Source organism: Leptodactylus fuscus, chromosome 9 (genome assembly GCF_031893055.1).
Source record: "Leptodactylus fuscus isolate aLepFus1 chromosome 9, aLepFus1.hap2, whole genome shotgun sequence".
Taxonomy (NCBI): domain Eukaryota; kingdom Metazoa; phylum Chordata; class Amphibia; order Anura; family Leptodactylidae; genus Leptodactylus; species Leptodactylus fuscus.
Window position 1 is genome coordinate 17,462,979 of NC_134273.1, and position 17,171 is coordinate 17,480,149.

At 44.4% G+C, this 17,171-nt stretch overlaps 1 protein-coding gene across 1 annotated transcript in view; it reads left to right on the forward strand.

Annotated features, from left to right (window-relative positions):
- Positions 1-17,171, forward strand: part of TTLL7 (tubulin tyrosine ligase like 7) — a 131,878-nt gene that overhangs the window by 101,999 nt on the left and 12,708 nt on the right. Inside the window, exons 15-19 of the mRNA XM_075287036.1 lie at positions 1-92; positions 3,238-3,518; positions 4,249-4,386; positions 10,418-10,498; positions 13,975-14,135. The exon at positions 1-92 is cut by the window's left edge and continues 86 nt beyond it. Of these exons, the coding sequence (XP_075143137.1) occupies positions 1-92; positions 3,238-3,518; positions 4,249-4,386; positions 10,418-10,498; positions 13,975-14,135 (753 nt within the window). The remainder of the gene's footprint in view (positions 93-3,237; positions 3,519-4,248; positions 4,387-10,417; positions 10,499-13,974; positions 14,136-17,171) is intronic.

Consider the following 17,171-nt stretch of genomic DNA (forward strand, 5'->3'; position numbering starts at 1 on the left):
CAGCTCTGACAGCGAGGAGGAGAAACTGGTGAAGGAGAAGAAGGTCTCGTACGACCTGGAGGAGCACAAGTACAAATCTCTGGAGAGGTCTAGTACGTTCGGATCTGGTGACTGACTATGGTCACGTGTGGTTTAGTAATAAGGGTGGTTAGGAAGGGGTAGTGGCTAAGAGGGTGCCTTAAAGGGGTTGTCTGGAATAGCCACTTTTTTAATATGAGGCCAGGGTAAAGTGTAAATTTTTAAAAAAACCTATACTCATCTGTGTCCGGTGTCTCCAAGCGCATCCTGTCCTGCTGCTCCGGTGACTGTGACGTCCCATGTCCATTTCCTTAGGCTGCTGATTGGTCTCAGTGGTCACACACAATGGCCTAAGGAAAGGACACGTGCATCAGGGACATCATTCAGATCTGTGTTGGTTTTACACCCGGCACCCCTATGATCAGCTGTTCACAACAACTAATACAAAGAGAATGAAGCAGAGAGCTCTGTCTCAGTCACTACGGTTCAGCTCCTATTCAGGTGAATGGAGGCTGAGCTGCAGTAGCAGGTCTGGCCACTATACAGAGAACGGAGCTATCTGCTTCCTGATGCATTCTGTGTGCTTCAGCTGCTGAGAACTTGTTGATGGGGATCTCTGGTGTTGGACGACCACCGATTTGATATTGATGACCTATCCTTAGCATAGGTCATCAATTGATTTAGCCTTGGAAAACCCCTTTAATAGGACTGGGCTACAGTATTCGGCAATAAAGTAGATGAGGTGAACTTAGGATCGGCCATTTAAGGAAGCCACTTTAGAGAAAGCTTCTTACAATCAATAGAGCCACTCCTCAATATGGAGACTGTCTGGTGTAGGTCAATGGGTACAGGGTGTAATGCTACAGATATATACACTCATCGGCCACTTTATTAGGTACACCATGCTAGTAACGGGTTGGACCCCCTTTTGCCTTCAGAACTGCCTCAATTCTTCGTTGCATAGATACAACAAGGTGCTGGAAGCATTCCTCAGAGATTTTGGTCCATATTGACATGATGGCATCACACAGTTGCCGCAGATTTGTCGGCTGCACATCCATGATGCGAATCTCCCGTTCCACCACATCCCAAAGATGCTCTATTGGATTGAGATCTGGTGACTGTGGAGGCCATTGGAGTACAGTGAACTCATTGTCATGTTCAAGAAACCAGTCTGAGATGATTCCAGCTTTATGACATGGCATTGCATTATCCTGCTGAAAGTAGCCATCAGATGTTGGGTACATTGTGGTCATAAAGGGATGGACATGGTCAGCAACAATACTCAGGTAGGCTTTGGCGTTGCAGCGATGCTCAATTGGTACCAAGGGGCCCAAAGAGTGCCAAGAAAATATTCCCCACACCATGACACCACCACCACCAGCCTGAACCGTTGATACAAGGCAGGATGGATCCATGCTTTCATGTTGTTGACGCCAAATTCTGACCCTACCATCCGAATGTCGCAGCAGAAATCGAGACTCATCAGACCAGGCAACGTTTTTCCAATCTTCAATTGTCCAATTTCGATGAGCTTGTGCAAATTGTAGCCTCAGTTTCCTGTTCTTAGCTGAAAGGAGTGGCACCCGGTGTGGTCTTCTGCTGCTGTAGCCCATCTGCCTCAAAGTTGGACGTACTGTGCGGCGTTCAGAGATGCTCTTCTGGCTACCTTGGTTGTAACGGGTGGCTATTTGAGTCACTGTTGCCTTTCTATCAGCTCGAACCAGTCTGGCCATTCTCCTCTGACCTCTGGCATCAACAACGCATTTCCGCCCACAGAACTGCCACTCACTGGATGTTTTTTCTTTTTCGGACCATTCTCTGTAAACCCTAGAGATGGTTGTGCGTGAAAATCCCAGTAGATCAGCAGTTTCTGAAATACTCAGACCAGCCCTTCTGGCACCAACAACCATGCCACGTTCAAAGGCACTCAAATCACCTTTCTTCCCCATACTGATGCTCGGTTTGAACTGCGGGAGATTGTCTTGACCATGTCTACATGCCTAAATGCACTGAGTTGCCGCCATGTGATTGGCTGATTAGAAATTAAGTGTTAACGAGCAGTTGGACAGGTGTACCTAATAAAGTGGCCGGTGAGTGTAGATATGTATCCTAATGTGAAAGTTTGTGGGTTTGGATGTTTGTGGCTTTGGATGTTTGTGGGTTTGGATGTTTGTGGCTTTGGATGTTTGTGGGTTTGGATGTTTGTGGCCTTGGATGTTTGTGGGTTTGGATGTTTGCGGATCAATCACAGCCAAACGGCTGAACGGATTTTTTGGAAATTTCACACAGGGCTACATATTGGCCAGGAAGGAAACATAGGCTACTCTAAAAGTGGGTCACTCACCCCTAATAATAGGTAGTGAGGCCACCCGGGGGAGCACTGGCGGGGAACGTTGGTGCGTGCCGGGTAACGGATGCTGTGCGTGGATGGGAGTGGCGGGCTTTGGTGCGGTACAGCGAGGAAACTGGCTCGACGATGCCGCGCATGCGCGGGAAAGGCGGATGGGTGCGCGGGGGAGTGTGGGCCTGTGTAAGTGGGGATTGGCGCAGGGAGTGAGAGTGGCACAGACAAAGTCACGGGTAATGCTAGTATAGATATAAAGTGAAGACGTTTAGGTACGGGGTAAATGGTTGGGTTATAGACAGTGGCCCCTTATAACACGCCATACTGAGTGATAGAAGAGCAATGGATTTTATCTGTCACATGTATCTGGAAATAGATTTCCATATATTTGCATAATTTAGCCTCGCGTTTCAGCCCCCATCTTTCTTACTGCCGGCAACCAGTGTCCATTAATCAGCCGCGACCCTTAGCACGTGAAATGAAGCGTGGCCGTGTCCACAAACACACTCAGGGCCGTGTATTTAATCCATCGCTGGAAATGTCTGACTTCCCAAAGCTTTTATACCAAATAGCTGGATCTGTTCATTACTTTGCTTAGTGGTTCCTACTCTACATTCTGAGATATTTTATTAATCCTGCACTTGTTTCTATTACTATATGATAAAACTACCGAGAGCTACCACTAGGTGGGTTTAGGAGCTTACTATGTATGCAGCAAGCTCCTGTGCTCCCTCTAGTGGTGACTGCCGGCAGCTCTACCAGTAGTAATACAATCTGTCTCTCCATGAATCAGAATTCAATACATGAATTAATTATACTCAAACGAGGGTTGTATGCCAAAACTTACGCACCGTTTTCTGTGTTTTGTACAGGTAGAGTACATTGTAAGCCTCCCATTAAATCCCGGCCATTTACCTTTTCATCGCCATCCTCATCATCCACCCCGATTAGGCGCTCTGTGAGCTGCCCCCGCTCCATCACTGCACTTAACGCACAGTCTCCACACTTGGAGCCGCAGCGACCGCTCTCATCAAAAGTAACCGCACAAGTCTCGAGGCCGACTTCAGGGAACCGGACCAACTCGTTGAATCGTAGCTCATCGTCACATCGGGTGCCGCACACGGGGACTTGCAGCAGTATGTACCCAACGCTGGTGAGTACCCGCCTGTTTTCATCCTGTATTTTGTAACTAGTCTACCAATAACATCTCGGATGCGGCACTCCTTGGTCTTCACTTCGTTCCGCTGACTGTAGCAAAAAGACTCATGGTGCAAGAAAATAAAAGACTCATGTGTCAAAGTTGCTCCTTAATGATTCCCATCTATAGAAGGTTTCAATGCTATAGAGGGAATAGTAAATTTACTCCCATTACACAAAGGGCAGGCGGGAAAGGACAAGACACATGGGCCCAGATTTACTAATAGACAGTGCAAACCTAGGCCCGGTTCACATCTGCGCCTCGGGTTCCGTTTGGGGGGGTCTGCTTGCGCCATGATACCAACAATAATAAATCTTAGTAATTTTGCACCTGCATTTACAGTTCCAGCTCCTACCTCTCCCAGGACTCCCTGCTGTTTCAGTGTCTGCACTGTGCATTCTGAGAAATTTAGGGTAAGCTAACACAGCAGAATTTGCGCTGCAGGAATTCCATCTCTTGGTCAGGTGACGCACAAATAGGGTCTAAAGATAGTAATACATTTGGCACAATTTTTGGGGCACAATTTACACCATAATACTGGCACATTTCAGTGAATCTGCCCCGTTATTCGGTAAGATCTTATACCTCCATATATTGAACTGTTCTATCAGTATTCTCTGCTATTACTTTTACATGCTTATATAGACATTATATAGACTTATATACTTTTATTTTGCTTCTTCAGAATGAAACCGGGCTACATCACCTATCCAAAGACCAGGAAGAGGAGCTGACGAAACAGACTTTGCTTGTTCTTCAGAATATGAGGATTAGGTTTCCAGGGAAGATGGATGAAGATGAAACATGCGCGATTATAGATGAAGTAAGTCCATACATACATGTGTATACATATATATACAGAAGGCAGGGAAGATACTTTGTGAGACTTCACTGACTTTCATATGTATCACACAGCTCAGCTTCTCTCCTCTATCATATAACCCTATATATCACAGAGCTCAGCTTCTCTCCTCTATCATATAACCCTATATATCACAGAGCTCAGCTTCTCTCCTCTATCATATAAACTATATATCACAGAGCTCAGCTTCTCTCCTCTATCATATAACCCTATATATCACAGAGCTCAGCTTCTCTCCTCTATCATATAACCCTATATATCACAGAGCTCAGCTTCTCTCCTATAACCCTATATATCACAGAGCTCAGCTTCTCTCCTCTATCATATAACCCTATATATCACAGAGCTCAGCTTCTCTCCTCTATCATATAACCGTATATATCACAGAGCTCAGCTTCTCTCCTATAACTCTATATATCATAGAGCTCAGCTTCTCTCCTCTATCATATAACCCTATATATCACAGAGCTCAGCTTCTCTCCTCTGTCATATAACCCTATATATATCACACAGCTCAGCTTCTCTCCTCTATCATATAACCCTATATATCACAGAGCTCAGCTTCTCTCCTCTATCATATAACTGTATATATCACAGAGCTCAGCTTCTCTCCTCTATCATATAACCCTATATATCACAGAGCTCAGCTTCATTCCTCTATCATATAACCCTATATATCACACAGCTCAGCTTCTCTCGTCTATCATATAACCCTATATATCACACAGCTCAACTTCTCTCCTCTATCATATAACCCTATATATCACACAGCTTAGCCTCTCTCCTCTATCATATAATCCTATATATCATAGAGCTCAGCTTCTCTCCTCTATCATATAACCATATATATCACAGAGCTCAGCTTCTCTCCTCTATCCTATAACCCTATTTATCACACAGCTCAGCTTCTCTCCTCTATCATATAACCCTATATATCACAGAGCTCAGCTTCTCTCCTCTATCATATAACCCTATATATCACAGAGCTCAGCTTCTCTCCTCTATCATATAACTGTATATATCACAGAGCTCAGCTTCTCTCCTCTATCATATAACCCTATATATCACAGAGCTCAGCTTCTCTCCTCTATCATATAACCCTATATATCACAGAGCTCAGCTTCTCTCCTCTATCATATAACCCTATATATCACACAGCTCAGCTTCTCTCCTCTATCATATAACCCTATATATCACAGAGCTCAGCTTCTCTCCATCATATCATATAACCCTTTATATCACAGAGCTCAGCTTCTCTCCTCTATCCTATAACCCTATATATCAGAGCTCAGCTTCTCTCCTCTATCCTATAACCCTATATATCAGAGCTCAGCTTCTCTCCTCTATCCTATAACCCTATATATCAGAGCTCAGCTTCTCTCCTCTATCCTATAACCCTATATATCACACAGCTCAGCTTCTCTCCTCTATCCTATAACCCTATATATCAGAGCTCAGCTTCTCTCCTCTATCCTATAACCCTATATATCAGAGCTCAGCTTCTCTCCTCTATCCTATAACCCTATATATCACACAGCTCAGCTTCTCTCCTCTATTATATCCTGTTCTCAGACATAACAGGTTCACTTTAAGGGTCATTGCATTTACTTCTCTATCTGTCGCATAATCCACAATTTTCGATGGTCCGCTACTTGTCTTTCCCTGTGAGTGCCGAGATACGCTATTCTCTTCCATATATGAAAGAAGAATTGATTTTTTTTTCTACTCGAAGAAATCTATTGAAGCCAAGAAACACTCATTGCCTTTTCTGTATCCATCTGTCTGTACTCATTAAAGATATCCGCCAACATAAACTATTGCTACAGTTCTGTCTGAAAGCGTTTCATACACTCATAGCCCAATGTACGGTATTAAGTGTACCAAAATGTGACAACCTCTTTATATGACAGGCTTAGGTCACTTAAGAACAATACCAGTCTTAAAAATGATTTTCCTTGAGCTGCCCAGAGGGTGGAACGGAGGTGACAACTGCCCTCAGCAACTTTCTAGCTCAAAAAATAGTCATAACTTTTTCAGTCCCATCTTTTCTGTACCAGTACTAACTGCTAAAGGATAACACTGCCCCCTATGGATAAGAATTGGACTTCACTGGGTACAATGGTTTAGGTATATCTCCGGAGTTGTACTTTAAGGAGATTTTCAAGGACTTGGACCATCATTAGCAAAGGACATTAATATTTCATTTGTAGGGACCGACCCTCAAGGCCCCAATAATCTTTGGATGGAAGGGCTACATCCTCCACTGGCTGCATGTCCCCTCTCACATCCCAGTCCCATTTAAGGAGTACCTTTCACCACTTACACCAACTCCAACTCTTGGCATCCTCTCCACTGATTCCAGTAGTTTTTGCCATTCCGGGGAAATTGTGCTTTTAGTTTCAGCACCCAATATACTAATTATGCTCTCTACTGTCAAGTGGGTGGTCTCTGACTATCTGCTCCAGTCTGGGACCGCCCACCTGACAGTAGTGAGCCTAATTAGCATATCTGATGCTGAATCTGTCAGCTCCAATTAGTCATGAACATTGCGGGCTAGAGAAATAATTCCAACTTCTCTGGAATCAGTGGAGTGTTGCCTATTCAATGAGATAAAGATTTGGAATTGGTGAAGGTGGCGAAAGGTCCCCGCTAAGTGAATGGGGATGAGTTATCGTAACTGGCACAACCACTTCCCTTTGAATTGTACTGAGGGTCCATCCATTCTGCTGACCCGTGACCCAGTCCAGTCAAATATACATAGACTATCCTAAGAATCGGTCGCCAGCGTTTAAAAAGTTGTCCAAGGAATGGAATGAAACAAAAATAAAAACCTGCACTCACTTCAATTCTCCACCCCTTTCCACCACCTGAACCAACTTTGTTTCTTTACATGCTTTAATAGGCATCCCTTCAACCGTTTTGGTTCACTTAGTATTTTTTCTCTAGCCCCCACCGTTCCTGAGTAAGTTATTTTCAATGCGTGACGTGATAACTAGACTCCCTAATGTCAAACTCCAGCTCGTTGCATCCTTTAATAGTTGCTGCTCCACTGATTCGGGCACAGTTGGAATTTTTTCTCTAGCCCTCACCGTTCCCTAGCAATCAGTGTAGTCTGATATACTATCTAGACTCCCTAATGTCAAGTGGGTGGTATCAGGCAGGAGCAGGCAAAGAGGTGTGATTTAGCGCTCCAGGCAGTGTCACGACTTCTTACCTGCTCCTGCCTGACACCACCCACTTGACCTTAGGGAGTCTAGATAGTATATCAGGCATTGAAAACAACTACACTGATTGCTCAGGAATGGTGAGGGCTAGAGAAAAAATTCCAACTGTGCCAGAATCTGCGGAGCAGCGACTATTTGAGGATGCAACGACGTGGAGTTTGTGAAGTGGAGAAATGGAATGGAAGACTTCACTTGCGCTGTGATGTATCAGTAAGGTGAGTTCTCTGCTAACATTATCTTTCCCCTGACCAAATTTTTGTACCTCTCAGACAACCATTTAATACAGTTTGGCTTAGGATAAATACACAGACACATAAAAAGTAAAAAAAGAATCAAACAAATGGCCAATCATAAAAATATCATTTACGGCCCATAGGATATGAAGTCTAATTTTTTTCTAGAAGCCGAGATGTTTGTTGTCTCTCCAGTGTAAGTGCGGTTTGCAGCAGGGATCCTCGGAAATGTCATTTTGTTGCGTGGGGTCATTTTGATTGTCCTGTAAAACGCTGAATGCACAATCCCGCTGTTTCTGCACCGCTCAGAAAATCCAAGACCTTCATAATTAAGATCAAATTAACCAAACGAGCGTTCTCCGAAAACTAAATGGTTTTAATTACACTTTTGTTCCGACTGTCTGTATGTAACTCAAGTGGCTCTCGCAACACAAAGAGAAAAAAAACAACCTCACAATGGACCAGGGATTTTACACAATTAAAATTCAGCTGAATCTTTCCCTCTCGGTTATAACCCCGCTCCTACAGACGATTGCCCACGACGTTTGACGTTCCGAAAAAAAAAAAAAACGGGGAAAGATTTATGTTCTTCTTTTTACAACCTCTGGATGCTCTTCAAGAAAAACTCTCAGCGGGCACCCAGACATTTCTACCAATGTGATCAAATAACTTACCGAACGGATACAGGGAAAGTATTTTCTTAGTTTACAGCTCTGGTGGAAATGGACCGTAGGGACCATTTACATTGGAGGTAACGTTTACTCAGTATGAATGTTTCCCAGACAGCCTTTACTGGCTGAAAAATCACCGGTAGCACCGTCCAAAAGCTGTCAGGACTGAAACGTGTTCCGGCTGCAGGGACCAGTAATGCATTGCTCGCTGCCTTAGGCACTAAACATTTTAGCACTTGGAATCTGCCTACGGAAAAAGCAGCCCATAAAATAGCAATAATAATCAACAAAGTTCAGGACCCGCACTTCTCCTGGAGACGGATGACACTGGCAGGACATGTGTTCTTGCATCGCATTATCCATTTTGTCCGCAAATGTTTACGCTCTTTGCTTGGTCCGCGAGGGATCATCGCATGCGGGCAGAGTATATAGAACAGGTGGATGAATCTTTCAGCCGTGTCGGGGGAATGTTTGGACATTGTGCTGGATCAGGGATGGGGTATTCAGACAATGCGTTCATCTTAAAGGGGGTAGGGTATGTTCACATGCTGAACATACGCTAACCATTAGGATCGAGCGATCGGGATTGGAAAAGATCGGATTCTGATCGGCGATCGAGTAAAGTTCACGATCGCGATTGGAATTCCGATCCCGATCTTTTCTGGCGGGATCGAGGTCGGAAGTTATCTCAAGATCGGCTCAACCCTATTCATACATATATCATGAATAGGGTTGAGCGATCGGGATCAGGAAAGATCGGATTCCGATCGGCGATCGAGTAAGTTTCATGATCACGATTAGAATTCTGAGCCCGATCTTTTCTGGCGGGATCGGGGTGGGAAGTTATCTCAAGATCGGCTCAACCCTATTCATATACAGTATATATCATTAATAGGGTTGAGCGATCGGGATCAGGAAAGATCAGATCCCGATCGGCGATCGAGCAAATTTCACGATCAGGATCGGCTGGAAAATGATCGGAAATCAGATTTTAAAATCAATCCTGAAATCTCAAGGTCAGCTTAACCCTACTAACCACCCCAAAATAAGCAGTAAATTCCGCCCTGATTCTGCCTTCCATTGTATTCAATGTCAGCAGAGATCAGAGTAGGAAAGTGAAAACATAAGTGTCCTGCTCGAGCTTGCCACGGATTCCGGAGTCCGCGGCAACAGACAGTGATCTTATTAGGATAATGCCTCTACACTGGAGAAAATATGTCATACCTTGTAAGACATTTTTGTGGGGTATATAATCTAAATTTTTTGTGCAAAAAAATTGCAACTTTTTTTGTCTTCTATGTAGCACTCACCACTTTTCTGAATGCATACACTCTGGGGCAAATTTGTTAGACCGGCGTATCATAGGCCAGTCTTAATATACAGCCCAAGTGATGCAGGGACACAGAGATTTATGTAGAGGCTGCAGTCGCTTCTCTATAAATCGTATGGACATCTCTATGCCAGAATGGAAATTTACGCCAGTTAGGAATTTCCATGGATTTCTATTATAACTCAAGCCAGTTGAGTTATAATAAATTTGTCAGGCCGAGGCGTCCCCGTCCCTATCCCCACCTTGCTCGCACACATTCACACAATGTAGTGCGCCTCAATATCATCCCCTGTGCCAGAAAACTGGCATAGAGGGAATGAGGAATTGCCCCCATGGTTCTCTGATGTTCCTCGTAGGCAGGGAAAACAGCTATGTTGTAGCTTTGCCATCCCCTGCTTACCGTTTGCCCCGCCCCTGCTTATAAGCACTGTGTAGATACAATAGATGCGATTCCCAGCTACAGTACCACTCCTGTATAGTGTCATTACCTACTTTCTATTGTTCCTAACACATTGTTCCCACTGTCTTGTACAGATAATGGAGAATTGGCGATATCACAAACCCAAGTTAGCCTCCTACTGGTTAATAAAGCTGGATTCTGTGAAGCAGAGAAAGGTAAGATATGTTTCGTATTACTCATAGGTCAACTTTCTGTTTTATGTTCTCATAACTTTGCATTGGGCTGTTCCTCTGTTACTCCTCCTACAAATGAATGAGTGAATAACTAGGTATTACCATTCTCCGTGGGTGTGACCTTATACAGTCTCATACTGACACTTCTAATTGGAGACTCTTTGCGGATATGCCCCCTAGTGGTAACGTAAAAGTCATACATTTCTAGGCAGAATAACAGAGGAACAGTACTATAAAGATTTATTAGAAAAGCATTGCCAGTATATATTGAGATACACAAGACAGATCTTCTCATTATCTACTCCTATCTATTTTTGGCCCTCTGGCTGCTGTGAAACTACAACTCTCAGCAGCTCCATTCACTTTTGTGGGAGGTCCAAGACCACCATTGCCAGTATCCATGCTGCTGGTTGTAGTTGTTACTTGTCAGTACAGATATATATCAGGTTTTTTTTGTTTCGATTACACCCATCATCCATGTTCCCAAACCTGCAACTCTATAGCTGTTGCAGAACTACAACTCCCAACATGACGTGACAGCCTTGCTTTAATATCTCAGTAAAACTGAGGTCGCACATTGCGGAAACGCAGCTTTTATTGTTGCAGATTTTGTTGCAGTTTTTTGAGCCAGAGTAAAGAATAGCTACAAATGGAATCCGAATTATATAGGACTTTTAAGGCCGGGTTCACAGGGGGCTTTTTGATCCGGAACCTGAGGTTCCGGTCCAAAATACCAGTAGCTGCGACTGGATGCCAGTGCAGTGCACTTGCACACTCTGCTCGGGAGGGAGTGTCTTCAGGCGGATGTCGCGAGGCGACTCCGCCTGAAAGAATTAGCATGTCGCTTCTTTTTCCAGGAACCAGAACAAACTGCTCCCAGAAAATAGAACGCATCGGCTCCCGTTGATTTTAATGGGAGCCGTCTTTTTGGTCAGGATTTTGAGGCAGATGACCAAAATACCCCGTGTAAACTCGTGCACACGATGTAACGCAGCGTTCATTCTGACACGTAAACTCGTGTCAGAATCAGCGCTTCAAAACAGATCCCATTGACTTCAATGGGTTCCGTTTAGCGCGCGTAACACATTGAAATCAATGGGTTAAAAAGCCTCCCATTGCTTTCAATGTGTAGCGCACGCGCAAGACGGAACCCATTGAAGTCAATGGGATTCTGTTTTGAAGCGCTGATTCTGACACGAGTTTATGTGTCAGAATGAACGCCGCGTTACATCGTTTAACTTGTACTTCTAACTTCTACTCAATCTAGTCTTGGCTTTGGCTCCAAAAAACGCAACAAAATCTGCAACCAAAAAAGCCCCAACCTAATACGGAGTTCATGTAATGGGGGGCATGTATCTGTATTACTTTGCTGCTGTAACATACTGAAATTTCCCCACTGTGGGACTATTAAAGGATTCTCTTATCTTATCTTATGTATGCCAATGGTGTTGTATTATGGATCTCTACATCTTGTGTGCACAGTCTTACACTTGATTGTCCTTTGGGTTATTTATCTGTTCTCCGTAATGTAATTGTCCCGAACGAGCCTCCAGTTTTCCGCCCTTTCCTGCAGAGCTATGTAATATTTAGGATTTATGATAATAACTTTTTCAGTTTAAGACTTCAGTCTCCATCGATTCTTTGTCGAGGAACCAATAGAAACATTAAGCCTTGCAGTATTCCAGTGGTTAATCTTTTCACTGCTAGAAGGCTATTTTAGACTTGAAGTCGTATGCCAAAGATACAGCTGGCATAACCCCAAGAAGCATTGGAGCGCCTATCAGAAATAAGTGAGGAGTGGAACATATCCAAGCTTGACTCTCCGTGGGTCTCACAAGAGAGATCCAAAATGCAGCATTAATCTTCCAAGCTACTGTCAGATCAGTCGAAACAAGTTTGTCCTCCTCTTACCACCCTGCGCTAGAATGAAATGTGAACTCTGCCCGGAGATTTTCGACATAAATTCTTTGCATTATCATAATTCTGGACAATTCTTATTCTTGGATCCCCTGCAAGAAAAAAAAAACACAAACGTGTGAATTTATATAGTTAGAAATCCGTCTTGTTAAAGTGTAAAGTGCAGATATAGCAATTCCAGGGGAGTTACAAGGAACTGTGGTTACTCTGACCGTGACAAACTATTATACTCTCACTGCTGAGCTTCTGCTGCAATTGCAAGCGGTATAGACAATATTGTGATGGTGGATATATAGGACTGTGAATGAAGGAAAGAGAATGGTAAACCCATCAATATTCGGTGTGACCTTTGCCCTACGCCTTCCATCAGTTCTTCTCGGTACTTGCAGACAGTTTTTGGCAGAACTTGGTAGGGTGGTTGTTCCAGCCGCCATCTTGGAAGGCTAAGCACAGATCTTCTGTGGATGTAGGCTTGCTCCAATCCGTCTGTCTCTTCATGTCATCCCAGACAGACTGGAGGATGATGAGATCAGGGCTCTGCGGGGGCCGGATCATTACTTTCAGGACTCTTCCTCCAAGGAGATGAGTCTTGGAAGTGGAGCTGGATTTTTGGAGTCGGGGTTAGGTTTAGTTTTGGGTGGAGTTGGAGTTGGAAATGGTATTATTAATGACATATATATTTTATTACATATATACTTTCATAGGAATCAATCATTTTTTTGTGAATTATTGGAGCTTTGCAGCATCTGCCTGTCCGCCATTTATGAAGGAGTCGGAGTTGTAGTCGGGGAATAGACGTTTGGTGGTTTGGCCTACTGTCTCCACAGCCCCGGTCACACCAAATACTGATGGGATTTACATTTCTCTTTTCTTAATCCACTTCGTTTTGTTAATTGACAAAAATCAACTATTAACCCTTCTGTTTCCAAGAGCGTTTTTACTCTGCAGCATTTCTTCTAAACAGTCCTAAGGCAGAGGCCAGACGTTGCGGAAAAACGCAGCATAAAAAGACCCTGCTTTTTACAGTACCAGCAAAACATTTCCGGCCTTTCAGCTCATCTACATATTACTGGACAAATAAATTGCGGAAAATCTGTGTTTTTAAAACAATTTGTGTTTTTGAATATCGCAGTGTGTTGTTTTTAGTTGCAAAATCACAAGTGTTTTACCTAAAGGGGAAGAAAAAACTCAGAGGAAAACAAAAATCTGCAGGGGCTCAGTGGTTAGCCTTGCAGCGCTGGACTCCTGGGTTCAAATCCCACCAAGGACAACATCTGCAAGGAGATTGTATGTTCTCCCCATGTTTGCGTGGATTTCCTCCGATACTCCAAAGACATACTGATAGGAATAATGTACATTGTGATATCTGTATGGGGCTCACAATCTACATAAAAAAACTACTGTATGTGGGGTCTTAACATAAAACTTTTGCTATATGTTACCCACGCTGACACACTGTACAGAAGACATACGTGCAGCTGTTGTCGTCTCCTTTGGGTTTTTAGGACTGAAATATTCTTTTTTTTGCATTTCTTCCCTAGATTTTGGACATTGTGAGAACAAACATTCGTTCGGTTCTTCAGCGCATCTGGAAAGTGTCTGATGTGGAGTGTTTACACTTGTACCGCAGTTTTAATCGCGTCTTCAATCGCCTCCTGTGGAGTCACGGCCAAGGACTGTGGAGCTGCTTCTGTGATTCCAGGTAGGCCCGGCCTTCTCCCCTCCGCTCCAGCCTCTCTATAGGGATAGGCTCGGACAGACAAATGTAAGCTGTGTTTACATGCGGAGTGTCGGGGGGGGGGGGATCACACATTTTTTAAATACCTTCTAAATGGCGCTTTCAGCCGTGTATACAAAGCTGTATTCAATTGTGTTATAAAAATGACGGATGATTTGGTTGCTGCATTTGGCTTCATTTCAGAATCGTTTTCTGCACTGATCTAAATGAAAAGTATCTTTCCGAATTGCTGCAGTTCACACAGAAAATCTAATTTCCCCGGGAGTAATATATTGCGGGACCAGCAATACCTGAGTGCGGCTGCCTCGGAGCACAAAGCTGTTGGAAAGATGAGATGCAATGTCAGGCGCGGCATTGTCTGCCATGTTAGAGAGCAAGAGGCTGGAAAATGTGCAGCGTCTGCCAGGCGTAGCTAAAGGAGGTGCAGCACCTGATGCCTGGGAGAATGGGGGGTGCCAAAGCCCTCCATTGTATATTACTATAAATAGGCGGTGTAGAGGAGTCATCATGGGAAAGGGGTTGTCCGCCCCAAATTGATGACAGGATCGGTTATCAGTATTTAGTCTGCTGAGGTCTGACACCAGGGCCCTGCGCCATCATCTGTTCCAGCAGCCACAGAGCGCCAGAAGATATAGCAGTGGATGGGGAGCACATACAACACAACTATTCAGGTAATGGGAGCGGAGCTGCAGCCCCTGGGCCCCCTGGCTTATAGACCTGGATGACTTATGGACATGGTCTAAGCAAAGATCAGCCTCCAAAAATATAAAAATTTACTTTTAATCAATGAAATAACATCAGAAACCTTGTCCTCCATGGCACTTATGTGTTTCCATGTGGCTGTGATAGTGCTGCAGATGTACTGGTGCACTAGTGGATTTACAAGTTGGTCATAGACATGAGATTCCAGAAACGGGGACCACACGGCTTGGATTTCAGGTTCACTTCCATTCGTTGTGGTTCTCTTATTTTACCTACCATTGGTGCGCTAGAGGAGTCACGGGGTTGTGTGTCTGGTGGGGTTTGTGCTTGGGTATTCTTTACCTGGGATAAATGAAAGCCTAGCTAAGACATACTAAGGCCTCATTCACATGGGAATAAGCCCCACGCATTTTGCTCCTGATTCTGATGCGGGAAGCCGCATCAGAATTGGACCAAAATGCGCCTGCCACGACTGTTGTGGCTTCCGACAGTCACTGCTTCCCCCTCCGGAGTAGGCTCAAATGAATGGGCCTAGTCCGGAGGATGCTGATGCGAGATGGACGAAGGGGCTGAATCAGCTGCAGAATCCGCCTGAAGAAGGGACAGCTTGTTTCTTTTTTCCGTGAGCTGGAACATACCGCTCATGGAAAAAAGAAATCTAGCGGTCTACATAGACCTCCATTGTGAGGGGGCAGATCCCGAGCTGGAATCGGCGTCAGAATCCGCCCCCTCTTGCCCCTTGTGATCGAGCCCTAAAGGTCTATCGTGTCTCTGCATCTTAAGGGGGAGTACCATTTAGAAACCCTTGATAATGGATATAATTTGGGGTGCTGTATCTGGAAATGACATCCTCTGGTCTTGTGAGGTAGTGATGAGAAAACCCACACAAAGGCATTGTCTGCTTAAGGCCATCATCTTAAGGCCGGGTTCACCTGGGGTTTTTTGGTCCAGAACCTGAGACGGAGGCTGCCTCAGGTTCTGGTCCAAAATATGGGAAGCTGCGACTGGATGCCGGTGCATCCAATGAATGGACCTAGTCGGGAGTGTCCTCAGGCGGATGTCGCGAGGCGACCCGGCCTGAAGAATGAGCACCTCGCTTCTTTTTTTCTGGAAGTTGGAACAAACCGCTCCCGGAAAAAAAGAACTGACCTGCTCCCATTGATTTCAATGGGACTCGTCTTTTTGGTCAGGATTTTGAGGTGGATACGGCCTCAAAAAGCTGACCAAAATACCCAGTGTGAACTTAGCCTAAGATTATGTTGTCAAATTGGACAACTGGGCAGTCCTTTACAAGGGGTTTTCTGTTGATGACATTTATACCATATATATGGTTTGGTGATCGGGGTCCGATCATTGGGATCTGTAGCAATCCTAAGAATGGTGCCCAAGTGCCCATGTGAATAGAGCCATGGTTCACCTGCTGGAGCGGCACTTCTTGGAGACTGCTGGAGATCATTGTGTGCCATAGAAGTGAATGGAGCCCTGGCCAAACATGTGCATTACATGGTGCCACTGGGGCACTTACAGACCCCCCCATACTCCTGATCGATGGGGGTCCAACAGATGTGTATAGGGTATAACTATATATAATATGCAGCATCACATGTCACACTTTCTGCTAGGACACGACCGATCCTGAGAACGGATTTGGGAAAAAGCTTCTTTGAACTACAAACATTTTTCGATGGCCAATAATCTGTTTGTGAATTATTAACTGTCGTCTATGTCATGTGTTCTGGTATCCGCTCTTATCCTGGATGCGTTTTTGCCTTTGTCTTATGGTGTGTGCCATAATATATCACAATCCGTTTTTTTTACATGGGGTCTGGGAATTACACATCATTTTTTATCCCAAACTCTGTAAATGTGGCTTCCATAAGTGAAAATCTGCAGTGATTTAAGGTTCTCCCTTCAGGTTATCTGGCCCGCGTTTGATATAATGGACATTTAAAGCGATGATGACTGGTGTTGCCGAAAAGGTGCGTGCCCCTTTAAGGATTAAAGCAACAGGAGGTGTTTTCACCTGCACTAATTCAGCGGAAATATAATCTATATCCACAGGCTGGAGGCGGACTTTCTATCAGGCACAGCTGGGTCTACACATGGTTCTCATGATATCAATATTAGTCTGTATTTTCAGATGTCGCGTCTGCATGAATGACGAATGTAAATAATTATAGCGCAGTAACTATATACAGACATGGCCGCTGTATACTGCCTGATAATAGCACTGAGCTGAGCACTTCTTCTCTATACACATGTGTGAGGCGTGTGCTCTCATCTTCCCAGACGTTTCGG